Here is a 27,151-nt window from a genome sequence, read left to right on the forward strand (position 1 = left end):
ATTCAAATTCCATTTGCTAATTTATCATGTTACTGATCTCACAATTTAGACTGGTGTCTGGTGAGATTTGGACCCTAACAGAATGTGTCCTGTTTACAAGAAAGCCCAATTAGCACTAGCATCTCTATACATTTAACAGGAGGGATTATACTCCTCTTGCATGTGCTGTATTTTGTTGGTAGAAAAGTGTCTAAAAATTATGTTACCTTTTTGCTGACACTTTCTTCTTTAGCTGCTTTAGCAGACTTTGCAATATCCTACCTGATAAAATTTACTTTGGCCAATATTAATCGGTCAGCTTGATGTCCTAACATTTACTTTTCTCTTTTGTTGTTTGCAATGCCTCTTGGAACTGGGACAAATATCAGACATGCGCTCATGCAAAGTCTGCGGTATGTACTATATAAATGGGACCCCAGTTCTAGCTGCCTAGCTACCATCTGAACAGTATCCTTAGATCTTCATTTCTGAAAGGGATTGGTTTTTTCTCAGGTGCCATGAAGGCACTAGTAGCTTTAATACTGCTTGTTCAGCTTCCAATTCACAAAGCTGCACCAGCAGCTCCCCCTGCTCCCTTGGGCTGCGATGACCCAGAATCTGAAGCAGCAGCTGAAGTAGCTGTGAGTTATATTAATGGCCACAGTCATCACGGATACAAGTTTGCCTTAAACAGAATCGAGAATATCCGCACGGTGCCCCAGGTAAGTGAGGAGCTTGTAGGCAGAAGAGATGCTTGGAAATGACCAACAAGCCCTGCCAAGGGCTGTATCCTCACGCGGGGTAAATCAACATGGTTCTGTTGATTTAAATGGGGCAACATCACCTGGTAGCAGTTGAGAATCCGGGTCACTGGAATTTGTCTCTCAAATAGCAGAATCAAGAGGGGAGAGAGGAATGTTCAGATATTTTTTTACAGTGCTAGAAAGGGCTCAGTTTACAGATATGCTTGCTAGGGCAGAGCTTGCAAAGTGCTGATTCATGAGCCCAGTAGCTAATCTGGAGAAAAATTGTGAGGATAATCTTCGGGATGCAGGTAATTATTTATTTGCTAAATGCATACCTATCATAATTCCATGCTATTAGTGATTTTGTGCTAGGCATTAATTTTACCTAATATCCCATTGAGCTGACAAGGAAGCTGAATGGAAGTAACTGTGGCTTGTAGTCTCGTTTTCACTAAGATCAATTGCCATCATTGTAGTCATCTAGAAAGGCTGTAGAAATGGTCATGAACACAATGTATACCCCCATTCAAAACCTTTGATTTTCTCAAAACATTGAAAATGGTCTCAAATATTAACAAGAATGAAACTCCATGGGTGTTTTCTACCTGTTACAAGAGGATACCGAAGTCTTTTACAAGAGACTAAACCAGACATTAATAAGATCAGAAGTGTGCCCACAGTTACCCCAACAAAAACACCGGTGACATTGCTTTGCTCATATCTGATACTTTTACACTAAAATAACTTCATTGGTTTAAAAAGAATCACTCATGACTCAAACCTCAGAGTCAACCTTGGAGCTCAGGAGGCTCACTTCTGCCCTTCCACTCACACCTTTATGTTACAGTTGAAAAGGTTCAGGAACAACCATAAAAGATCCTGCAGTTCATGAACATGAGTAGTGGGGCTGGAATTTAGCTGGTGCAATTCAGTGTAATCCCAAGGGACTAAATGGGACAGGCCAAGGTGCACCAGTGTTTATTCAGTATCTGGTTATAGAAACAGAAAGCTTTTCATCAACAAAGCCAGCTGTTTTTAAAACTACCTGACAAAATACAATCAAGGTAACATAAGAGAACTGATACACTACAGACAGGCTGGACTTTCCAAAATTTACCGGCCAGTTCCTTAGCTGGAAAAAATCAATGTGACTATCTTGACTTACTCCGGTTAAAAATAACGGGTTTTGTTTTCATGAAGTTAAACAGTAAGGTCCTATTCAGTTACTCTTGTGCATATGTGGAGCTACCCAATGACAGTCAGCAACAGAGACCACAATGCAGCCCCAGAGAAGAAATCTGGTGATGTTTTACAAAGTAGTTACTACAATTCCTGTTGTTTTTTGGTTTGTTTTCCTCCAGGGACCGAATAATGACATAATATTTCTTGAACTTGACTTATTAGAGACCAAGTGCCACATTCTCAACCCCACACCGCTTGCAAATTGCACAATAAGGAGCTTAGCAGAACATGTAAGTATCTAAAACACTAGCTTGGCCTGGAGGTGCATGTTCAGTACGTTGATGTTAGAGGCCAGGCTGTCATCAGTGAGATGTCCAAGCAAATGTTGCATCACTGTAGCAGCCTATAACCACCCAATCACTTGTAACTGCCTTGTTGATTCAGTTGCCTTCGTGTCATGAAGGATTTCACTCCTGGATTTCTTTCACGTCTGTCCTGAAGAGGACAGATCACTGTCAGCACTTCATGGGGCCTTGCCTAGGGGCTCCAGACTCAGCCCTTCGTGGTCAGCCCAGGTGTCACTGCCTTGTTGCAAACTGTAGAGAGGACAGGTTGTGAATCTGTGCAAAATCAGCCTTCCCTTGGCTACACGTGGGGTGTTAGGTGGTGAAATTCCATCAAGTCCAGCCAGCTAGTCCTAGTCAAGGCTGTAGAAGAGCTGTTCCCTTCAGACTGGGCTCTACCTTCAAAGTAATGCTCAGCTGGAATTCACTGGCCTCAAATATTTTGTTCTTATGGAAGCATGATCCAACTGTGAAAAGCTTTCCCTAACAAAAGCAACGGAAGTGTTGTCCAAGTACAGGCAGCTCTGGTTTCTAAGCAGAAAGCGGAGTGAGCAATTGCCAATTTCAACCTGCTGTTTCTAGAATAGGGCCAATTCACAGAGCCTATGACTAAATTTGAGTCATGGTCCACCCCTGTATTCACCAGGGCTCAGATCCCATTTTCCATCGCGGGGGAGGTGACTCTCACTGTTCCCTCTTCCCAGTGACTCCAGCTTTGCCTTTGACGTGTCCTCCCTGCTCGGAGGTGTGTGTGTGTGAGCCAGCCTGCACAAGGCCACACGCTCTGCTGTTACCATGGCCGCTGCCCGGCCGAGACCGGGAGAATGGTATCAAACAGCCCCGCAGAAGGTCTTCATTCTCAACTATGCATACTCTTTGCTCTTTACGAGAGAGGAACCTGAAGCAAATGCCCATCATCTGGCTACCTTGGCACTTCTGCTACTTTTGAGATGCAGATTTGGATCCAAATTCTGCAGCTCTGCTCTGCCTTTTACAAAATCACAGGCACCAGGACACGCCTCGCGGTGCCTTTGCAATCACACTGATTTTGCCAGGAACACTCAGCCAGGATCTGCTCTTTTGAATTTAGTAATAGTTGCCCTTTTCAGAAATTCCTATTTATCCAAACGATGTAACTCTTTGATTTTTGTGTCTCTTTAGGCAGTTGAGGGGGACTGTGATGTCAAACTGCAGAAGCTGGATGGAAAGTTTTCTGTACTTGCTAGTAAATGCCACTCACATGCAGGTAAAGACTTTTTTCCTTTAGGTTTGAATCTAGAGGCTGGAGTATTATCATAACACTTGTTACACTTCACTAGCTATTCTGATTCTAAAATGGTGTCAAGTGCCATGTATAAATATTGTATAAAGAATGACAGTTAATGAGTTTTATACATCCAGCCATTTTGAAAGTATTTTTTCCCCTTTTCTGATTTCATTCACCTACAAACGCAGCCCTCTCCCTTTCCTCTTCTTTACTATGCCAATTAAGATAAGTGTACCTGGGGAGCAAGTCCCAGATTTGACCTACACGTTGCTAGTATTGGGGCTTTTCACTCAGGAGTTTAGCCTCAATAATTTGATTTCTTGTTGATTTTCAGAGCCCCTTTGCTTATTTACTAAACCCAGCATTTTTAATATTGCCACGGGAGAGCAGAATTTCTCTTCTGTATGCTCTGTCTGAGATCTCTTTGCTCTGTACAACATGTCGTCAGTACTATTTACAAAACTGGGGAGTGAAGGAAAAAACCACACACTCAAAACACAATTCCAATAAATTAAAATATCTTCATTTTTCCACCATTACTTGTGTGAGCTGAGACATCTTTTCACTCATGTCATGGATAGTTTTCCAGGAGGAGAATTGATTAAAACCTGAGTAAGAACATAATAATGTGCTATTGAAGTCCACAGCACTTTTGCTTTGCAGAAAGTCTTGAATGGCAAAAGTCGTGTGAAATAGTGCCATCTGTAGTCTGTACTGCAAAAAATCCTTGCGCTATAATTTGGGACAAACCATGAAACAGGCTTTTGTGTGACTGAATGGGTCACTGAATAGTTGCCTTTCAAAATAACCTACAGGCTGACCAAGACTTAATCTGTTTGGTTCCTCCTGCAGACTCCAGTGAAGATGTTCGGCAGCTGTGCCCGGACTGTCCACTGCTGGAGAGCTGGAATAACACCGAGGTATTGGCAACAGTGACAGCTGCACTCAGCAGCCACAACAGCAGAACCACAGGGGCTCACCTCAGACTCCTGGAGATCGGAAGAGCCACAGCCCAGGTAATTGCTAGAACGATGTCTAGCCTTCCATGTAAACAGGCTAATTCTTCTGTGGTGGTTGTGCAGTGCCAACTATTATGTCTGCAGACAGATTTAGCTTGCTCTATTTTGTTCTACTGAATTCCTCTTGACTTCCCAAGCATTTTGTGCTATTTTAGCCACAGGATTCCCTTTGGCTCAAGTGGGAGATGCCGTGCTAGAAGCCACAACATTTGCCTTTTATCTTTTCTCAGCAGCTCTGCAGTTTCACAGTGCACAGTCACTTAAACAATTCTCCTGTTTTTATCAGTATGCACCGGCGCATATCGTCTCCGTTGAGTTTGCTGTGGGTGCCACGAACTGCTCAGCAGCAGCAGCTCAGGATAATGTGGCGGCTTGTCAACTGCTGCCCGACGATCAGTCTGTGAGTACGCCAGCCTATCGGTCCTGATCTCGCCAGCTCCAAGGCAGAAAAGCCACATGCTGTGATGTGCTTGTGCTTGGGCAGGAATAGACCGTTGTGAGGATGAAAGTGCTAAAGTCGTACACCGTCATGATACACTTTTCAATATATAATTCCTAAAGCTACATCACATCTTTCTCTCTGAGGTATCTGGATTGAATCCTGATGTATTTGAATATACTTCAAAAAGGCTGGAGGACAAAAGTGTCCTTAACACAAAATATTTTTAATCAACAGCATATAGGTTATAGTTTACTCTTCTTAACATGAGCACCTGAGAAAAACAGGCTCATTTGTACTGGACAGTACATAAACACGTAACAAAATGGCAAACTGTTTCACCTTCCAACAATTCAAGTGATGTCAGCGTGCTTTGTTTTGATATGTAGGCTCTTGAGAACTATACTGTATACTTCATCAGGCTAAAATTCTTCTTTTGTTTCTGATGGAATGGAGTCCTAGGCAGTTTTAATGGGTGGGAATCCTTTACCTACATTCCCTTTCCCTTCCTCATATCCAGACATACAAAGGATCTTACTCTAGAAGAATACAGGAGTTTCACTTATTTGCTGGTTATGCATTTAATCAGCTTGGCTTTTGAATCCAACTGACTAAAAAGCAAGCACTTTACAATTCAGATAAAACATGAGAACATGTAGCTACTTCTAAGGGTACTGAAACTAAAAATTGTAATGCAAATCTCCTCTATTTTATAACTATTTTCTCTTCACTATGTTCTGCTTTGCCAGGATTATGGTTTTTGCAAAGCAACAAGGGTAATACAACCCTCGCAGGACCTCAGTGTGGACTGCCAGCTCTACGGACATCAGGTACCAACTCCAGATGTTCCCTTCCTTTCTAGAGTATTCTGGCCAACCAGAGCTGTTAGAAGCAAACGCCCTGAGTTTACCCCTTTCACTGTAGAATACGTTAGCTCTCTGTGAATACTTGAGTTTAACTTTGTATCCTAAAACCAAAGTAAGGTAGCTCCTGATTATCCTATGGATTTCTGTGTCAGGAATTGCCACCTCTGCCATCCATATTCGACATGGTTTGTCATCCTAAACATCTGGGACCTTCCCACATATGGTAGGGCAAAGGAAACCAAACTCTGCTCATCCAGGGGGATGAGAGATGTGAAATATAAATGACCCACCATAGTAGATGTAATCAGATGGGGTTTTTGCTAGTAGGCCTTAGACATGACTGAATTTAGGGACCCTGAGCTGCCCTACTATAGCAAGAGAAGGGAAACCTACATGCACTGGACTGGAGGGATCTCCAGGTATTTCAGCTTCCGTTTGGTCTGAGAAGGGGTGGCTGGCAGTGGAGTTCTTACAGACCAGCGCTCTTGGTAACACAACAGTAATCAGCTGACTAGGAGGTCTACAAAACAAAGAATATGACAGTTTGAATGTTTTGCCAGCTGCACAGGTGGCCCTGAAAGTTCACCTAGCACAGAATTTGGTGCTTACAATCCACCAGATATTTAAAAGGAGATCCTGGGTTCTGTGTTAAAATGACAATCAAACTTCTGTGATGGTCAGGAACATTTTGTACCTGGGTTGGAGGCCTGTAGTTAGAAGCAGGGTACCCAGTAACATAGCAATGACCTGTATATTATAAGCCTCAAGTCACTGAACACAAACACAAACTGTTTTTCTTTTCCAGCCTGGAGTTACCTACTTTCAACCAGGTCAAGGTACATCAGCAGGACTGGTGCCCAGTGTTGTACAAGGCTTCACAAACCATAACCTCAGGCTTTCCCACAATAACCCTGTTGCATCTGAATCCAGCTCTTCAGAATTTCCTTCTGCTGCGCTCTCAGCAAAATCTGTAGCAAAGAGAGCAGTTGCCAAGGTTGCTCAGCATGACAAGGTACCTCGTCCAGTTGGCTTTGTGCCTCCTCCTCCTCCATGCCCTGGAAAGATTCGCTATTTTGACATCTAGGCTGTGTTACAGACACAGCAATGCAGCTAACTGAAGGAGCAGTGTGCAGCAGCACACAGACCACAACATCAAGTGCACGCTTGACTCTGAGCCCAAATGAGTTCTGCCCTCCAGAGGCCAGAGCTGAGCCTGGGATCTCGCAAAGGCCTGCTTCAAAATATAGGTGATTAGAACATAGAGCAGTTGTTTTCTCTACGTATAGGGATGCTTTAGTTAAAATACAGAAGATATTGTTTCAATGAAACTGTTGTAAGAGCTGTACAACAGTTGTAGCTTTGTGATAGCAACACCACTCAAAAGGTTATTTCACAATAAAGTGTTCAATAGGAATGCTTTGGTACCTTCTATCTGTATATATTTTCATTTAGTTGTCAAGTATCTTCTTCACAGCATTATGAGTCATATTCTGGGCTTGATTTCAAAAACAGTAATCTCCTGCACTTCTCATCAGCTTCACTGGGTTGTGTGGGTGCTGAGCACTGCGGAAAATCAGGTCAGTCCTTTCTTTTGATCACACGCCAATAACACTAAAGAAGTGGTGGGGAAAAAATGTACTTTCCCTTTCCACTGTACTGTTTCCTGCCATTTATCTACTTTTAATATTCATCAGAAGTACCTCAATACTTCCGGACATGGTGTAAGAGCATCCATGCCTATGAAAAGAACAAAGAATCAGGACACATTCATTGCTGCGTGGGCTGGAAGCACCAATCCTGCCAGCCAAGCACATGGGCACGCTCTGTTTTCCAGCAGATACACAGGTGTGATATGATCCCGGGGTACTGTAGGGCCTGTGTGCATATGAAGGAATACCAATTCAAGAGAATATAAATATACTACAGCCATGTATCTCATATAATAGGACCCAGATAGTGATGCCAATTTACCATCGTCCTAGCAGTCAAATCTTCCCCAAATTCTGACACGTTAGAGGCAAAATCTGTTCTAGGTAGAGATATAATAAGGGACAGGGGCCAGAAGGATCTTTACTGCCAGGCAGGCTGGAATTCTGCAGGCCCGCGGGAGCAGTCTCAGAGACAGTCATGAATCTTTAACCAGGAACAGCACTTGCTACAAGACAATTATCATGCAGGCAGCAAAAGCTGCAGAACACATGTCATTTCTGCACTGTTTCAAATAACCTATCCTGTTCTCTTAGTTACAACCTTCCAGCATTCAGTAAGCAACACAACATTTGTTCTTGGTGTCAGTGCGACAGGTTGCTATACAGAAGGGTTCTGCTCTGCTGTGTCAATGGGGAAAGGAAAAGCCATAGGCACTTGCACCAGTGCAACTGGCTGTGTGGAAGGGAGAGAAAAAAGGAAATCAGCTCAGACTCTATAAGCCATAGTCTAACATGCTGGGCAACATACCCCCAACAAGCTCTCCCCATGAAGGCAGCAGCTTTCACATTTCAAGAACACGCTGAGCTCCTGCACAAAGCGGACAGCGGCACAAGCTGCTGCCCGTCAGTTGCACAGTGATTTTTTGCCTCTCTGTAAAGCAGTGACTCCAGAATGTTCTGCATGCAGCCATTCATTTTAAAAGTGCTAGTACTGAGCTATAAAAATTTGTTGAAGTGGTAAGGTAGGTGTTCATCCCACCCCACTGCACAAGACACAGTACAGGCTTTAATGAAATGGCTACTACTGTGCTCTGCATTACTATAACATCAGATACATAAGAGTGAGTTTTTATTTTCCTAGCTTTTGTACTTTTAAAACTAGGAATTGCCTTAACTAAGCCACACAAATAGTCTTCTATATAGTGAGGTGGGCACTAAGTTACAGAAGAGACCGTGTTTTCCAGGCTTAGAAAATTCCCTATCTGATAACAGAGACAGTATGATTATAAAACAGATTCCTGGCCATGGACATCTCTGAACCGCAGAAATGCTGCGTTTTCTTGTTGCCCTTTCCAGCCACACAAAGCAAAGATATGTATCAGAACATCTGCAGGCTCCACGCTTCACAGATGTTCTCCTACACCTGCTGTAACTACTCCATTGTTTCATAAAACAGGCAGGAAAAAAAAATGTTAAAAAATAAAAGAAAGGCAGAATTGCTCTGTGCATTCCAGTAAAGTAGCTGCACCTCATCTTCTTTCTCCTTAACACTTGTCTCCTTAAGGATGCATTTCACCCTCTTAAAGATACATTTTTCATGGCAGTTTTGAAGCAGTCACTTTGGTTCCCCCCAGTATGGCCCCATATTCATGCACCTGGATCTTAGTAACAAATTCAGTATTTAGTAATAGTTTCTTTGGGCAATGAGTGCTATGAAATGGCAATACATGAAACACAAATGCCTTCTTCCCTGAAATGCAGTGTGAATAGTTTTGTCAGGTCTGTATCACTGCCTGACGATGTTTTTCAGCTTTTTCAAACCCTGTTTTGCTGAGGCATATGTACTTCGTGTGCTGCTTTGGTTGGACATGCTCAGATTTCCCAGCTGTGTCCATGTTTTGAGGTCAGCTACTTCAACAGAGAAATTTTTTCCTTTCCAGTGGGAGGAAGAGCACAAAGAACAGAGTCGGGGATATAACAATTCCCCATTATAAGAGGCACCGACACAGCCAGTACTAACTGGCACCCATCTCCATAGAAATGCCATGTACTGTAAGGATAAAGAAAATGAGTTATTATCCTTTAGCCACAGGGGAAGCATTCCCAGGCACAAGGAACAATGTGAGTGAGTCTGCATTGCTGCTTCTGCTGTGCCTGTACTATGGCTACAGCAGCGTTTCTCAACATTCAGCCCTTGTATCCCTTCCCTCCAGGACACAGTCCGCATATTATCCTTCTCTCTGAGTTTGCAAAGCAACTGGCAACACACGAGGTGGTTTGGTCCAGCAGCCATGTGTCCCTCCTGTCCTGCTATCTGAGTTTTCCACCTCTGCCACAACCCTCAGAGCTAAAGGGACTCAGTGTCATCCAGCAGGGAGCTGTGATTACAGAGACTCCCAGGACAGAAAATGAGGGCCAGGAAAGCAGTTATCCAGCTTCTGATATCCTTCAAGGTGAAATATTGCAGAACTGCCCCACAGTAGAAAACCAATGACTTTTGCTGGGATCCCCCCCAGGTAATGGTTATTGTCACTTCTCCAGATCTTGAGGATAACAGCTATTTGTACAACTATTGCCCCGTCTCCAGCATGGAGTTCCTGACAGATTAGCCACGAGGCACACCACTGTCATTTCAAACTAAAGTTTCTCCAGGCAGAATTATTTTCCATGACCCTTTTTCATCTGTACTCAGCAAATCACTTTAGAATCAATAGTGGTCACAGTGCAGTCTCTTAGCTGGCAAATCAACCTCCAAATTCAGCAGCGAGGGGATAAGCCAAAGGTAGGAATAAAGCTGCACAGCTCAGCGTGTGCTCTGTGATACTATGGGGGAGCAGCTGAGTCGGTGAATGCTCCCCCAGAGTCACACTCTCCAGTCACATCGTGATTGTATTATTCATTGTTGCTGAAAACGAATGAAAGCAAAGCACTGAATAGTGCTAAAATAATTAAAATAGTGACATTGCTGGACAGATTTCCATATGATTCTCTCATGGCTTCCTAGAATTTAAACTGGTAGGCTGTGGCAGTGCTTAGAGAAGCCAAGGAGTCAAAGATTAAGCAGGTGGGACTCTTCCTTGAGCCAATTCTGACCATACAATATAAGGAAGACAATAACACTGAAGAAGATAGAAAACTAAGCTCCTAAATCATCTGGCCAAGAGACAGTTATGGGATAAATAGCTGCAGTTCAGAGAGAAGTCTGGACTAAATCCAGGAGAGCTATGCAAGGTGATGTGTACTGGCAAAGAAACAACTGGATGTACATATGCCTTGATTCAAAGGAAAAAGGAATAATTTACAGGCAAAAAGCGATCAAGAGGTGGCATAAGAAGGAAGGCACCAGCTACAGGAAGTCAAATGAAGGCTGTTCACCCCCCATGTTATGTAACATGCTCTCTCTTCTTTGAAAAGTTCTTTCTCTTAGATTCTGCCTTTCAGACCTTTGGCACTGAGACGACCATAATCAGTTCCAGGTCCATAACTTTCTTACAGACCACCTTCCTCTCCCCTCCCCTCTCAGCATATAATTTCAGATGGTTCTTATTTCTTCACTAAGTTTGGTTCTCAGGCAATAAAAATGCAGCAGCATGTTACAATTAGCAGCAAAGTTCATATGCAAGTGTACCTGCCTCTAAACCCACAGGAACATAAAGCCAGGTGTTGCCAGGCAGGGGCTGAAACCAGGTGTAGTCAAAAGGTTAAGATGGGAGGAGATAAAAGGAAATAAGACTTGCTCTTTGGCATCAGGAGGAACATGTAACAAGGGCAAGTTCACAGCGGACTTTGCACAATGTAGCAGTGAAAAGGAAGTTGGGGGGAGATGGGATGAAACAGGAAATGTTCAGGGCTGGGGGAAATCAGAGTGGGGGATCAAATAGCGGGTAGATATTAATAAATTGAGAGTTTCAGGCAACAAAGGATAAGTGGACCAGAGCCAAAGCATTGAGAGGGATCAGATCCTGAAATGGAGCCTTCACTAGTCTAAGACCATTTTGATAGCCCTGGTTCACTTACTGTCTGTTTCCACCAGCCTCTTACTGCAGCTCATTTTGCACCATCCCACTAACAGAAGTGAAATCTTTGGGGTGCAAACAAAATGTATCACAGCTATGCTACTATGTTCAATTACAGTTAATATCAAGTCCCAAGTTAACACAATGGAAATTTCTGCTTAAAAGCAGACACCATGATGAAAACATTAATTCTTTGCATTGATTTGGTATCAGGTTATCTAAGAGTATCTAAGGGCTTGAGCATGCCATTCGTCCACAGGCTTCTTGTCTGGACATGAACCACGTTTTGGCAGCTTGTCTTGGGCAAAGGGCTCACATTCATCTGTAGGCATCCAGCTGAGTAGAAATGCTCAAAGAATAAACCCAAACCAAGCTTTCTATCCCAGCCATCCAGCCTGCATTTAATGGTGAGTCAGCATATTTCTTTACAATTAGCATTTAACAAAGTGGTCCTTATCCAGTTCCCTGATCAAATTACTGAGACCTTTGTCATTGTCTTATTTGGAGAAGAACTGGATGACTGACAGAAGAGAGGTGGAGCCAGACCTGTCCTGCATGTAGGTTTATTTAAGCAATTCTGGTTTCTTAAGAAAGCAGCTTTGTGTGTATATTCTTGTCCCTTGCAATGAGGTCAAAGTTATATGATCTGCCCAGCGAAGTCTGAATTGAAGATGCAGAGCCAGAAGGAGAAAGTGCTCTCTGGCCTCAGAGGAAGCGACAAGACTTATATAAATACTCATAATCATTGACTTAGTGTTTGCTGTTGCAGCTGTAGGTTTAAAGGTCATGGTCAGTATGTAATAAAAAGAGGACACAAGTTTATAAAGCGACACGGCTCCATCACAAAAGTCTGCTATTTTGTGCAGGTCAGCCCCTCCATACTGACTGACCATCCTGGTCTGCCACATTGGTTTTCTCGGCAGGATGGTTCCACTTGTTCTGCTGCTCTTTGGCACGCAGGCGCTCTGCTCCTGGGCTGCCTCCCACACCAGCGAGGCACGGGCTGCGTTCCTTTCACCCCCCTGCAACGCCACTGCAGCAGAGGAGGCTGCAGATCTGGCTCTTCGCCAGATCAATGCTGACCGCCGAGAGGGCTACGTACTCCGTCTCTACCGAATTTTCAGTGTCCAAGAACATCCTCGGGTAAGTTACCTGCTTGTTCTGTATCTGTTTCTCCCAAGAAGAGCCCTGTGACTCTCACTATTCCTCAGCAATATCTATTTGAACTAAGAAATATTTCAACGGGCAAACGTAAAGTTACATTCACGGGACTCCAGAGGCCACGTCAACTTTATGCACAGATGACTAGAAACAGTTTCAACACCACTGTGGGCAATTAGAGAGCAAATCTCAGTCACGATTCTTTGCTGCCTGCCCCTGGAATAGCTCCAGGCATCAGCTCATATTTGGTATGAGACACCACTGCTCTGATTTAATTTCATCTTACACCTTCCTCCCACTGCCTTGAGCAGCTGGAGTGCAAAGGCTATTAAGTCATTGTGCATTTTGCACAAAAGATGTAAGCACTAAAAGGGTAAACACAGCCAGCTTGGGACCAGGGAATTCCTTCGCAGACCTCTAAATGATGAGTCATTCTCCAGAAGAAATCTGAGATCAGTTCAAGTGCAAAAATTACACTGGAATACCTATGGAATATCACTCTTATGTCCTCCAGTATCTTATTTCTCTACGTGTGCTTAATTTATTACTATTTTGTGTTACCATAGCTGAATCTACTGGCACTAACCAGAGACAGCCTGACATGAATGCACAAGGCCCGTGGCACATAAGGCACCATGGAAACACGCTCCGAACATTCCTTGCCATGCTTGCTCACTTCCTATAATCTCACCTGAAAGGCTAAGTTCTGAACCCTAAAAGAAAATCAAGCTCATTGCCAGACATTTAAAAATCTGTACTGGCAAGGATGTGACACTACTTTGTGCTGCTATCCCAAGGACATCTTTCCTGCAGATACGCTGTGGCCTCCAGCAGCCTGAGATCTCAGGACTAAAGCCGCAGCCTTTGCTGTGCTTTGCACTATGTTCTCTGTCTTGCTTTGCTCAAGTGACAGAATGTGCCCACTAAGCAACTGGATCAGGTCTCTTTAGAATGTTTTCCACATGGGATGTCTCTGAGCTGGCCCAGAACCCACATCACCAGTCAGGGGGTAAGGTACTTAGCCCCTCGTCCTGGGGCTATTTCCTTCTGACAATAATTAGAACAGTGCTATGACCCCCCTGGAGTGCAGCACGGTGGGTGCAGATGTGCTATAAACCATTTCATCCATCTCCCTGCTGCTCCCTTCACCTGTGCCAAGTATACCTCAGCACAGGAGAATTTTGGTCTTTGTGATTAGGTCTGTCATTTAATTCCCTAGAGACTTAGGCTTAGGGCATACTTTGCTCATTGTTTTGGGGGGGTTTAATTTACTTTTATTCTTATTTTTTTGCATATTATATGCTTATCCTGTAAATAAGGTGTTTGAAAATACTGCAGTAACACATTAGACAATCTAAGCCCTTTGTCATATTTTTGCTGCTTCTGGGACTGGGTACATACAAAGCAGTCAGCTATGTCAGGGATGTTCATGGAGGGAAACAACCTTATACAACTTTCTATTACTCTCAAAAAAATAAAGAAATCTCTCTTTTCTTTTTTTAATCAGTCAGTGATCCTTCCTCCCTTTTTTTTTTTTTTTTAATCCAAAATTCAGGATAAATCAATTTCAAAGTTACTTCAAATTCACATCTGCCCTTAAGCAACCTATGGTTCAGTCTTGCTCTAATTGTAACTAATGAGCCATCTGGTATTAACTTATATGTAAGTAGGACAGAGTCTTTCTCTCATACAAGATACTCACAATTAACTTCATTGACAGGCACTTAACCAAAATTACAAAACATGCCAAAATATTTCCTTTCTTTCCCTTGCACCAGGTCACCGTGTCACAGAGATGATGCTGTGTCAGTGCTGCATCTCTGCTGGGTCCCAGCTGCTCTGCACCATGCGTTGGGCAGTCCCAGCGGCAGCAGCGCTGGGGGAGGAACCTTTTCAGCCATGCAGGAAAGATAAAAGTTTTTGCTCAATGCTAAGTAGATATCAAAAGGCCTTTGCATAATAGTCTTCTAATGAAAATTAAAATGAGGATGATGAAACCTTCATCCCAGTGGAGGATGATACGTACAGAAGCAGGCAGACAAAAAGATGTGTTGATTTTATAATAACCTCATTTGTACATTAGAGCTGATATTATACAAGAGAGCTACAGGCAACAGGAAATATAGTTTGGTCTACCCTGGTTGCATTCAGTATTTCCAACATCACTGAGCTTTACAATCAGTTTTAGTGATTCAGCTGCATAAACCCATCTAACATCAAACACATTTAATTATAAGAACATTTCTTTAATGAGATATGTGCGTGCTTTTGCCTCCAGAATACTTGAACAAGCAACTTGAAAGCTCAAGTCACCAATCCCAACTTTGGGACTCCTTAAAGACAGACATTTTTCTTAGCTAATTCTTCTTCATGAAGAAAAGTCTTAGCGATGTTTCTTTTCTCACAGAGGATCTATTTAAAGTTACAAGCTTGGACCAAATGCTAAAAAAACCCACTATTTCAGCAAATGGCAATTGCTCTTTGACCAGTCTTACTTTCTGATTATTTATTTAACTTATGTCACCTACCATATTAAGCAGATATATCATCATGGTATTTATGTACCTTGTATGTAAAGAGAAAACTACAATGAGTTCCTTGCGCAGAAGGATCTGCGCAGCCAGGTGTGGGGACTCTGCCAGGGCACCGCACACAGTGCTGCTGCACCTCAGCTTCACTCTTTGTCAAAATAGCTTTTGATCTTTTCACAACCTTCAAAATGACAGTTATAATTAAACCTCAGGATTAGTGTAGGCAAATCCTGAGAGCTCAGTGCAAGGCATTACCCAGTTACTTCATAGAACACTTAGGGAAAAAAGGGGGTATGAAAACACAAGAAATGGGATAAAGCATGGTAAGTTGCATATGTAAGAATATAACTTAGAGACAAAGCTAACAGAACAATTTAATTATTTTTTATATTTATTTTCTATTTATGTTGTTCTTTTATATTTAAAGGGTTTACTATTACGTTTGCAAGTACGTATGGTAGAGATCACATAAAATCACCACCACAGTCTCTTTTCAGAGATCTCTATACTGTGTGACCAGAATAGTTTGTATCACTCAGTCTCCTTAGAACTCAATAACAGATACCCTTAGTGTTTTTCCAAGCAGTGTAAAACCAAAAAGCCAGCAGTGTTCCAGCCTTTAGGTGCCCTATTGACCGGTCTTTAGTTGCTTTTAAACAGAAATCAAAACTGAAGCCAAAATCGTACAGATACTGGCCCCAGACTTCTACAAGACCCTTGGCCCATAAAGCTTTTTCTCCATATGCCCATGAAGTCAACTTGGAATGAATGAACACTGCTCTTGTTCTGTTCTGGTTTTACTGCCTCTTCAGCAACAACACAACCTCAGTCTAAACATGCAGCTAACACACCCAAGTTCTTTAGGATGTATAAATGACAGCTTCTCTCTTTCCAGCTTTCTACTGCAGAAAATAAAATATGATCCTATTAAGCTGTATCCTTGATAAATATCCTGGGAAGGTGCTTACCTATGTCTACAGTACAAGCAGAATCAGGAGCTGCACCATCTCATCTTTTGGTATTACATAAAGGAATCACTAGATATCTGGAGTTGTACCTGTCCCTCTCACATGGAAACATGTTTGCCCAAAAGTTGGCTCCTAATGGCTTTGTGCACCTGTGCTGCAGCGAACTGAATAAAGGTTTCTGAGCTTAAGCACAGAGTCAGAACTCAAGCACTCACTGGACTGAAGCTTCAAAGTGAATCAGAGACATGCAAGGTCTCTCAAAGCACTTTCTGATATCTGAGAGAATATTTAAGTTGTCTGCATCAATGCAGTCATTGCCTCTTTACGGCAAGTGCAAAGCATCCATGCTCTAAGAACACACCACTTTAAGAAATAAGGTATTTCTGTTTCTAATGCCTACTGGGAATGTTCCATATTAGCAGGTTTTTATTATTTGTGGTATTTATCATCTCAATCTTATTGAAGGCAAAATAACCTATCTTTCACATCTAATTGTAAAATGCAGTTGGGTTCTGTTTGGTACCAGAATCAAAAGGATAAAACTGATTCTAAAAGGCTGTACTTTAATTAAATCTGGCCAGACACACGAACAAGCCTGTTCTAACAGAGCCTGAATTTCACCTGAGTTGCCACCGTTGAGAATTTGTCCCATAGAATGTTCAGTTTTCAAGATATCTATGTGTCCCACCTGTGTGTTTTGTGCTTCTCCATCTCTCTCCTTCATGTGTCCCTACTTCATTCTGTACAAAACTGGGATATGATTCTTTCTTTTTTGTTGCTTTCAGGAGATCTCTGGTTCTGCCTTCTATCTTGTCTTGGATGTAGTAGATACTGAATGCCATGTACTCAGCAAAAAGTTGTGGAAGAACTGTAAGGCCAGACCTCCTCATAGAACTGTAAGGATTTCATTTTTTAATTTAATCTCAGGTATGATGAGTTACTCAGGTACTACTGATGACAGCAAAATCCCTACACATGTATTTTTAGTAGGCAGCAGAGTTTAGAAAAAATCAAAACCCACTTTTTAAGGCCCACGGTTTCTTCTGTACTTTCTAATCAGTTTACAGACTGTAAGATTTAGTTTTAAAAAATTGAAAATTAAAATAAATTTTTTCATCTGACCTAATAAGCAGACATAACTAAATAGCTATGCTAGGACACTATTTAGAATAAATTGGTTACTTTTTATAGCAAGTCTGTGAGAGTTCATTTTAAAGACAGTCTGTCCAGAAGGAAATAAAAGCAAGTCACTTTTATATAACATGCGATTTTTGGCTTAGATTCATTCCGGTTTTATCCTGACAACTTTGCAAAATATTTAACTCGCCTAAGACTGTTGCTACAGGTGACCAAAATGATTCTGTCAAGTTAAAAATAAAATCTTATAAAATGAAGAATGATGAGAAAGAAGCTTCACATAAAATAAAAATTGTCCTGGGCTGCTTCTTAGGTCAATAAGTTTTCATTTTTATATGCAAAATTGAAAAAAAATAAAAAGAATTCTGCTCACTTCTGCTTACAGTGCTTTCAGCAGGAAAGTCAAGAAATGTGTGTCCTAGAGGCCTTGATCATACATGTGGCAGTATTTAAGAGGCACTCGGACAATATACATTCAACTTTTAAACATAAAGGCACAATGGATATTAATAGGCCAGTATATATTTATGACATAAATTCAGAGTTTCTTTGTGTGCAAGGATGATCTTACTGTGCCACAAAACTGATTGAGGGTTTATCCTACCACTCTCCTTCCTTACCATGGACATAGGTGTCCTGGTTTTGGCCGGGATAGAGTTAATTTTCTTTCTAGTAGCTGGTATAGTGCTGTTGTTTGAATTTACGTTGAGAAGAATGTTGATAATACACTGATGTTTTGGTTGTTGCCAGATAGTCAAGGACTTTTCAGTTTCCCATGCTCTGCTAGGTCCACAAGAAGCTGGGAGGGAGCAAAGCTGGGACAGCTTTGACCCAAACTGGCCAAAGATGTCATGCTCAGTATATAAACTGGAGTTGCCCAGGGGTAAATCCCACTGCTCAGGAACAGACAGGCTGTTGGTGTCATGGGTGGTGAGCAATTGCATTGTGAATAATTTGTTTTGTATATTCTATTGTTTATTATTATTATTATTATTATCATCTCTTCTTTTGCTGTCCTATTCAACTCTCCTTATCTCAAACCATGAGGTTTTGCTTATTTTTCCTTTCAATTCTCTTACCCATCCCACTCAGGTGGGGAGGATGAGTGAGTGGCTGTGTCGTCCTAGTTAATGGCTGAAGTTAAACCACAACAATAGGGAAAGACAGGAAGCTGGAAGACCAGTGACTGGATCCAGACACTCTGAGCTGATCTCCAGGTTTAAGCGCTCTGGGTTCCAGACCCAGACCCAGCTCCCAGTGCGGGACCTGGCCAGGGAAAGCATTCTGTGACACTTGGTCACCCCTTGGCTGCCAGAAGAGTGGCCTTGTGTAGGCCATCCTGCAGTCAAGACCTGCACCTGTATTGCTCAGAGTTACACCAGGGGAAGATCTGGCCTTTAATTTCTAGAGGAGATACTTAGAAATTTGCTTCATTGCCATTTGAGTATTAACACAATTCTTTTATTGAAAAGAATTTCATGACTGCAGGGAGAAAATGAACCACTTGCTGTCTAGCTACTAGATGATCAGTGCAAAGGGTGTAATATTAATTGTTTCTAAATGCTTATATTGTTTTAGGTTTATGGTCAATGCAAAGCAATTATCTACATTAATCAGGCAAGAAATATTGCTCATCTGAATAATTACGAGTGCATTTTACAACCAGGTATGTCTTTATTTAACACACACACTTTAAAAGAGGTCTGGAAAAACACTCTTTGCCATATAGCGTTCCTTTAAATTTTAATTGTAATTATAGCAGCACAGCGTCTCCATTAGCTTTCAGCTGTCCTGATTTTCTCAATTCAATGATCACAAGTCCAGTGTGGTCCTGCAGTGCAGTAATAACTGTTTTCATCTCTGAGAAACCCAGCAGAGCATCTATATGAGCTTTTACCCTCTGGTCCAAAAAGCATTTTTATGAGTTTGCGAAAGGCAAGTAAAACCAGCAAGCCCTCTGACAGTAGGCTGAGCTTTTTTCTGCAGTGTCTCTGCAACATTTTTATGGGTCTGCAAATTCATTAAGAGGCAAAAATATTGAATGAATCAAACCACATACTGTTAGTCCAGGCAACTGGTGGACAAGTGGGTAGGGTTGAGGGGCACCGATACATCTACGGTGACTTACACTATTAACATGTTTTTATGCTTATGTTTCCTCTAATGACATTCCTTTGTTTGAATTAAAAGTTCCACCCAGATATATTTGGTCAGTATGTCCTGACTGCCCAGTTGATGACAGTCCAACTGAGCCCAAATATTTGGAGGCTGCTGTTCAGAGCCTTGCCAAGTTCAATGAAGAGAGTGAACAAGCTCATTATTTCTCTGTGCTTAATGTCACAAGAGCTTCAATGCAGGTAAGCCAAGGCTCATCTGACTTGCTTTAGCCTTCAAGAGGTACGGATCCACCTGTTACACTTTGTATGATCTGTGTCTTGCAGATTATTTAGAATTTATATATATACACATACATATATATATGTGTGTGTGTGTATATGTATATATGTATATTTATATACATACATACATACATACACACATATATATATGTACGCATATACATATATATATATGTATATGCGTACATATATATACACACACACACACACATATATATATAGTATGGAGAATACTTCTATGCAGAATTGAGGATCTGCATTGATTCAAGACTTTGACTCCATTTAGTGCAAAAGGAAGGGCTTTATGTAAAACTGAAGACACAGATTTGCACTGCAAAATTTAGGAAAGCTTCGCTGTGAGCTCTTTCTTCTACCACCACCATGAATTAGTGACTCCCTAATGGAAAGTATTTAATAAAGCACAGTCAGCCCTTCCAGCACATACCTGTAACTCACTGAATGAGTTTAAAAATTATTTAAAACTAATTTTAGACTACCAGACTTAAGGATCTCCTGGCTAAATCCTGTTTGTTTACCACAGTAATATCCAGTCTCTCTAAAATTCATTATGTATAGATAGCTCTTTATCTCAAACTGTTAGATGTTACTGCAATACAGTATTTAATCACCCCCATTTTCTAACACTGAGATACTTACATTTCAGAAATAGAAAATGTGATCCTCCTCATTAAAGCAGCTACAAATTATCAACAAGGCACTGAAGAGGGTCTTTGGATGCATAGTTCTATGTGGATGGTAACTTATTACAAAAACTAAACCCATTTCAACTATAGCTAATCCACAAGTTACTAGGATTGTGCATATTTAAGTAGTAAAAAATATCCAGGCAAAAAACCAGCACAGGCAAAAATTCATTCTCCTCTAATACAACCAACAGTAATGTCCAAGTATAACCTGCTCCTGCCACACTTATCACAAGTTTTACGTCTCCTTCAGGGTCTGTAGGATTCTTCCTTCTTCCTGACACACGTACAAAGTCTAATTGCCACTGGTCTCTCACTAACAGTGGGTGATTGGTCCTGCATATTTTGTAGAGTTTTTAATTCAGGAGACATCCTGCTCCAAAAATGACACCATTGCTGACATCTCCAAGTGCAAGCCACTTTCATTGGAACTAGCTGTAAGTACTTTTTCTTGTATAAACACCTATTTTTCAGATACTATGATTCCTCAGTGAATACTTGGCCTACCCCTTTGGTTCTTTGCAGACAAGAATCAAAACACATATGTATCTTTTTATGAGTTGTAGCTCTATACTGTCTTGCAACCGTACAAAGTGCTTTATAATAGAGAAAACATTTCAGTGAGAGTTCTGAATTCTCACCTAGAGGTCTATGGACAAAGAAAACGGAAAAAAAACACCATCCAGAAAAAGGCGAGGTAGCATTCACTTTACAGAAGTGAATAATTCTTAAGGATTTCTTCCAAGTAAACAGACACAGACCATGAATCACAAACAATGCATAAATAGTATATTCATACTACAGTCAGGTCAGCTAAGGAAAACGTTTAGGAAAGAAGGAAAACGTTGTAAGATAAGCTAAAAGACTAAATGGGCATACTGCCACGAGATAACATTTCAAGCCCCATCTTAACTGAGAGGTAGCTATCAGAAATATTTTTTCGTGGTTTCTTTCATTAGTATGGTGTGAAATTGTTTTTGCTGAAGAAATGAGATTATGTTCTGTTAGACAGCTTACTTGCATGGGGATATTCTGCTGCAGAACTTCAGGGTGCAGTTGTAGTTGGACCTTAATTGACCAGCTTATTTTTACTGTCATGTTACCTAACTCTCCTTTGCAAACACAAAGCCTTTTTCACAATGCTGCCTGCCTTTGTAAGCTTGCCAATCCCAAAAGAAAAGTTTGACCAAGCTGCTTATCCCAACAAATACATGCAGAAGTTATAGCTATTCAGCCTTTTATAATCACTTATTCTGCAATATAGGAGCTAAGTATCAGTGCTACAACGTGAAAACATTATTGTGTTTTCTTCTTCCAGCAAATAGGTTTCTGCAAAGGCTCTGTAGCAAACAGTGACTTGGAACACAAACAGTTTGTCACAATATCCTGTGAAATCTACAATCTGCAGGTATTTATTGATCTAATCTTAATAATCCTTTACAAAACAAGAACTGAATTCTTGAAAGCCCAGCCATTTTTAAGTTTTCTTATTCACAAAGATGTGAGCTTCAAGAAGTGATAAGGTCAAATCAAGAAGAAATCTGTCTTGTGATAAAACAGACTATTGCTAGATGGATAAGAAGTCAATAGAAAAAGTATAGAGTCAATCATACAGAATGTGTTCAGAACACTCTACAATGAAACTGTAAATAACAAAGAGCAATAACTGTGCAGTTACCCCAGTTTCAGGCACCCATCTCCACAGGCACAAGAAGCAGCTCCATCTGTCTGTTCTTTGAGCTTCTGTTCTGCAGCTGGTCTTGGCAGACTGGAGTTGCAGCAGATCCTCAGTGCAAGGGGTGACCTTCTTCATATCTGAAAGAATTTTTAATAGCTTCAATATAGGTAATGCTTATTGCCTGTGATTTAGGATCCTGCCACTGAAGAGGGGAAGCAGCAAGCTAAGCAGACACCTGGAAAATCCAGCCAGAGTCATCAACAAGCTTTCCCTTCAGAAACCAACCCTTTCTCCCCACACCTAGAAAAAACAGTGGGCTCGGTTAAGATTCTACCCCCTTCGACTGAGGACACATATTTCCAAAGGCTACCAGAAAGTCAAACCAAACGCAAAGATGGAAAGCCAGTTCTACCTGAAGCTGTAGGATTTACATCCACTCTCGATGGACAAAAGACTCAAGTAGACAAATCAGACTTGACCGACCCAGTCACTGGACCAGTTATTCTCCCTTTCCCTGAAGAACTTTCTCTATCAGACTCATGCCCAGGTGAAGCAAAGGAGGTAAATTCCATCCTCCAGCCTTTGCTGCCTAAAAAGTATACCAAAGTCTAGCCAGCATCCAATCACCTCAACTACCTGCAACAAAATAACAGCCACAATGGCAACCCAGTCTTTGAATATGTGTAACACCTCTGAATAAATAAATTGCTTATTACATCATCTTCGGAGTTCTCAGTTTTAAGAAAGCACAAGAATAGATTAGAAAACTAAATTTAACTGAGGTATTTGCCAACAAAATAATTTGGCTTTTAATTCTCAAATTCATCCCATCAGTAAGAGCATGAAAGAAAAGTACCTGCAGAGGGTAAAAGAACTCGCAGGGCTGAGACAGCCCAAAGGCATCAGAAAAAATATCCCCAGAAGCCAAAGTTTGCCAGGGAACAGTGTGGGACGGCTGCACCCTGAGGGACGGGGAGCCAGGCTGGCAGGGCAGCCGCCTGTCCCACGGTACCTGCCAGGCAGACCCAGGGCTGGTCAGCTCAGAGGAAGAGGCCAGATCACCATGAGAGTTCATGGGTGATGAGGCAGGTCTGAGGTCAAGCCAGGAATGTGCATTAGCAAGTCGGGGTCGAGATCAGGTCTGGTCACGGTACCCAAAGTCAGACACAACCCAGCGATCTCCAGTGGCCTGTCTGCCTGGGAAGGCGGGCGGCAAGTCGGCATCTTGCTCTGGATCCACCGTGTCCATGGCCAGGCACAAGCACAGCTGTAACACAGAGGAGCTGGAGCTCAGGCTGTGGCCAAAACACTCCAGCATGAGCCCAAAGCAGCTCCTATGGGAAGGGGAGTGGGGTCAGCCCTGGGCATGGCCTCCCCACAGCACTGCCTGGGAGCCTGTCCCCAGGGTCACCCAGGGGAAAGGGGACAGTCTCAGCTGGGCAGTGCCTGAGCTGGCCCCGAGCCCAGGGAGGGGGGACTCTGTCAGGGCCCTTCCAGAGCCAGCCCCGCTGTAACGGTGCACAAGAATGAGAACTTCAACACTCTTCAGCATTAACAGCTACAGGGATTTTAATATTTTATGGGTTAAATTCCTAATTACAATGTAATGAGCTTAGCCTATTTTTTTATTTCCCATGGAAGATCTCAAGAAAGATTATTTTTCCCTAATGCTTTATACCCTCACTTAAAGAACGTGGAAAAGGCTGCCCATTTGTGAAGCCTCTGCACATAATTCTGCTGGTGGAGAATCAAGCCCAGGCTATTCAGATTCTTATGCTTTACTGACCCTGCTGTGCAGGAAAAATGATGATTTACAAAATCAGCCTAATTCTTTCTTGAGATAGGTCATATTAACTGCCTTATAATAAAAACCACAGGGACACTCTGCAGCCTGTAGCGAAGAAAAATCAATTTCACTAAAGCCAGAAGTAGCAATCGTACTGACAATAACAAATATAAATACATGAGAAGACGAGAAGAAGAAAAAGAGCGAATACAGGGAAGAAATGTCATTTGTAGCCAGGAGTACCCTGATATTCACAAAAATTACAGGTCGTATGAGACCACAGAGCCTTTCTCTAGTTGCCAACAGATCTGTAAAATCATTTGTTCAAAACAAAATCAATAGAATATTTTTTCTGAAGATTTTATGCTGCTGAATCATCCCTCAAGATGCTGGGAAATTTCTCCATTCAAAGAGTCTCTCAACTAACATGTACAGTTTTATTAAAGTATTCTGGCATTATGCAATTTGTTTTAAAAGTATTATTTTATTATTACAGCTAAAATATAAATAAAATTATTTTATTTGGAGTGGATTCAATAATATTGAAATCTTGTATGGAGTTATAGTCACAACAAATGTGTTTGTTTTTTTCAGTTTGCAAGTCTCTTAAAAACATAAATTTTACATAGAGGAGTGATTGAACAGCTTCAAATATTAAAATAAGCCAAAAAGCAGCGTGTGAAACACACCAGCTGAGCCAAAAATAATTCCATTTCAATTCCACATGATGAGAAATTTCAACATATTTTGGTTTCATTCATTTCAGAGAAGAAAACAATTCAAAATCAGATAGTTCTCCAACAATCATAAAATTAAAATCCTATTCAATTCTTATCGTAGTATCAGCTCTAGGCTCTGTCAGCATTTCCCTTTTTATCAAGTCATCAAATTACAGCACCTTGTTTTTCCCTCGGGAATTTTCACTATGTATCAACATATGTAACCGGATCCTTCCCCAGAAGGAGTATCAGGGAAGAAATTAGCTTCATTAACCACAGCCACAGCCAAGAATTCCCCAATTCAATGGCTTTTCTTTCTTGACTACAGCTCCTTACAACGGTGAATTGAACAGCAACAGCAGCAAGTGAAGATAAATGGAGTTGAGTTGGTGTGAACATAAACAGAGGAGTTAAAAAGAACATCTGAAAGTCTGGATCCGTGGGTTTGAACATTCAATTTGGATATTTTTTTAGCCTGTTCCACAGACAAGGCTCAGAAACGACATTTGAATCAACACTTTCTCTAGCTTGGATCTGATATTTGGGTTCAAAAACTATTCTGATTTAAAAATAAACACCAGAAGGGCTGTATATCTAAGCGTTAGCTGTATGTACAGTGCAGATCAGCAAGCATCAGTGGGCAGTGCAGATACATGGGCATTTGCTTTATTTGCTGTGGCTGCTCCAGCACAGAGCCCTGTTTCCAGCTTTCAGTGTCACCTGGGCCGTCACCAAGGTTTGCCATCATTGAGGGCTGACACCAAAGTCTAAGACTAATTTCTTAAAGTACAAGTAAGAGAGTGAAGGTGAATAGTTTCTGTGTTTTCTGTGACCTCAGGACATATCTGGATACAGCAGCACTCCCAGATGCCATCAAAATGATTGACAGTTTAGTCATAACTACTGCAAACCCCACTGTTGATTCAGCAGATTTCTGCCAACCTATGAGTGGGCCAGCACTGTGGCTTTCTTCCTCCAACATGCCCACACGAGCAGAGAAGGGCACAGGATGCATCTGGTCTCCACACGTTTACACTGCGTGACAGCGCGATCAGACAGGACTGCAGCAAATCCTCTAAAAATCCTGTCCAGGCAGTGCTGAACCATCTTCTGGCCACACCGAGCAGCACAGCTGGCGCTAACACACCTCTGCACTGCCACTCTCACTCCAAATGTTCTCTTGTCCTCCCATGACACTGACCTATGAAGAGCTGCTTCTCCTTGTCCAGCAGCCCCTGGCTGGAGATGAGAAGAGAATGCGCTTTGGCAGATAATTCCCAATTTGCTTTTCAATTTTGTTCCACAGTTTTTCAACACGTTTTGATCTTATGATGTGTATCATCTATTATTAACTTATTATCTGGGCCATGTCCAGCTAAAATCTGGTCTGATGTTTATTTGAGAAAACGTCCCCATTTCACATGGGCAATGTCTTTTATTCAGGCGCAGATAACAAACGGTCAGTGGCCTCCAGGACTGTTAATGTTTTTGCCAGATCTGAATACAGGTGAGACATCGTGAATATAAAAAAAGGAGTAGTAACATTCAAAGGGCACAGAACAAGATATGCTGGCCTATTTATGCGTACACTGCATATGTATTTGTTCAGATTTTTCAGATACCCTTCTCCTACATTCATGCTTGGCCAATCAAAAAGATTTTTAAAAGTAAGGACCAGACATCACAGTTCTCAAGATGGGTTTAAAAATCAAGGCTTTTATAAAATAAGTTAATTATAAATTCTATTTGCCCGACTTCAGAACCTGCCCATTGTACACACTTTATGGCTAAACATTTTCATCTCCATCTCTCAGATTATACATGTTAAGTGAATGTATTCAGAATATACATATATTATTTTCTTTTCAAAAGCAGATTTTTAAAGTCCTTCCACTAGATAGAATCATAAATACTATACAATCAAAACAGTTGCCAATACTTCCCTTATGTTAACTTGTTACAATTCATAAGCATGAGTTAAAGCTTACATTTTCAGAACAGCACAATGAAACAAGCCCTGAAAATGTCAAATCCCTTGGACTTCCTCTGACCCTACTCTTGACATCAAATTCTTAATCCCACCTTCTCTCCCAGCCTCTCAAACCCCTCAGCAAGAGGTCAGTCTTGCAATATATCATTAGAGTCATCAACTTACTACTAGGGTGATTTTTTATAGAAAGCAATTTGCAGGGAAGCTTTAGCTGCAGCTGCTGCTTTGAAGACCAAAACCAAAGCAAATTTGTGTAACATCGCATTTGTATCTGAGGGCATTCTGTTCACACCCAGCAGATAAAAATCAGACGTGAATGAAGACATGATGCATTCGCATATTTTTCCATCATACTTGGAGGCATTAACTGGAGCCACATCTACCTTTGTTAGTTCTAGTCTTGCTTAGGCGCAGAAACAAGAGTGGCTGCAGAGCAGGAGGGGCTGCAGGAGGGATGAGGTTTTGCTGCCAAGCGCTACTGCAGAGGGCAGAGAACAGCCAGCTATAGCGGTTGTCCTCCTGAGACATCAGAGATGCCTGTAAATAGGTACGGCTGTCCTTTAGGAAGGGA

The 27,151-nt window shown here is 41.6% G+C and overlaps 2 protein-coding genes across 2 annotated transcripts; both read left to right on the forward strand.

Moving 5' to 3' along the window:
- Positions 1-497: 497 nt before the first annotated feature.
- Positions 498-6,926, forward strand: AHSG (alpha 2-HS glycoprotein; the record flags this gene model as incomplete). Its single annotated transcript, XM_080349916.1, has 7 exons — positions 498-701; positions 2,087-2,197; positions 3,413-3,497; positions 4,371-4,534; positions 4,824-4,937; positions 5,726-5,806; positions 6,648-6,926. The coding sequence occupies 7 exons, from the start codon at positions 498-500 to the stop codon at positions 6,924-6,926; spliced, it is 1,038 nt and encodes a 345-aa protein (XP_080206042.1).
- A 5,505-nt stretch (positions 6,927-12,431) lies between these two features.
- On the forward strand, positions 12,432-22,697 carry FETUB (fetuin B; the record flags this gene model as incomplete). The annotated part of the gene is made up of 7 exons (XM_080350033.1): positions 12,432-12,650; positions 16,953-17,063; positions 18,883-18,970; positions 19,495-19,661; positions 20,731-20,844; positions 21,726-21,815; positions 22,278-22,697. The coding sequence occupies 7 exons, from the start codon at positions 12,432-12,434 to the stop codon at positions 22,695-22,697; spliced, it is 1,209 nt and encodes a 402-aa protein (XP_080206159.1).
- Between the last annotated feature and the right edge of the window lie 4,454 nt (positions 22,698-27,151).

The sequence above is a fragment of the Nesoenas mayeri genome (assembly GCF_963082525.1).
Source record: "Nesoenas mayeri genome assembly, chromosome: 9".
Taxonomy (NCBI): domain Eukaryota; kingdom Metazoa; phylum Chordata; class Aves; order Columbiformes; family Columbidae; genus Nesoenas; species Nesoenas mayeri.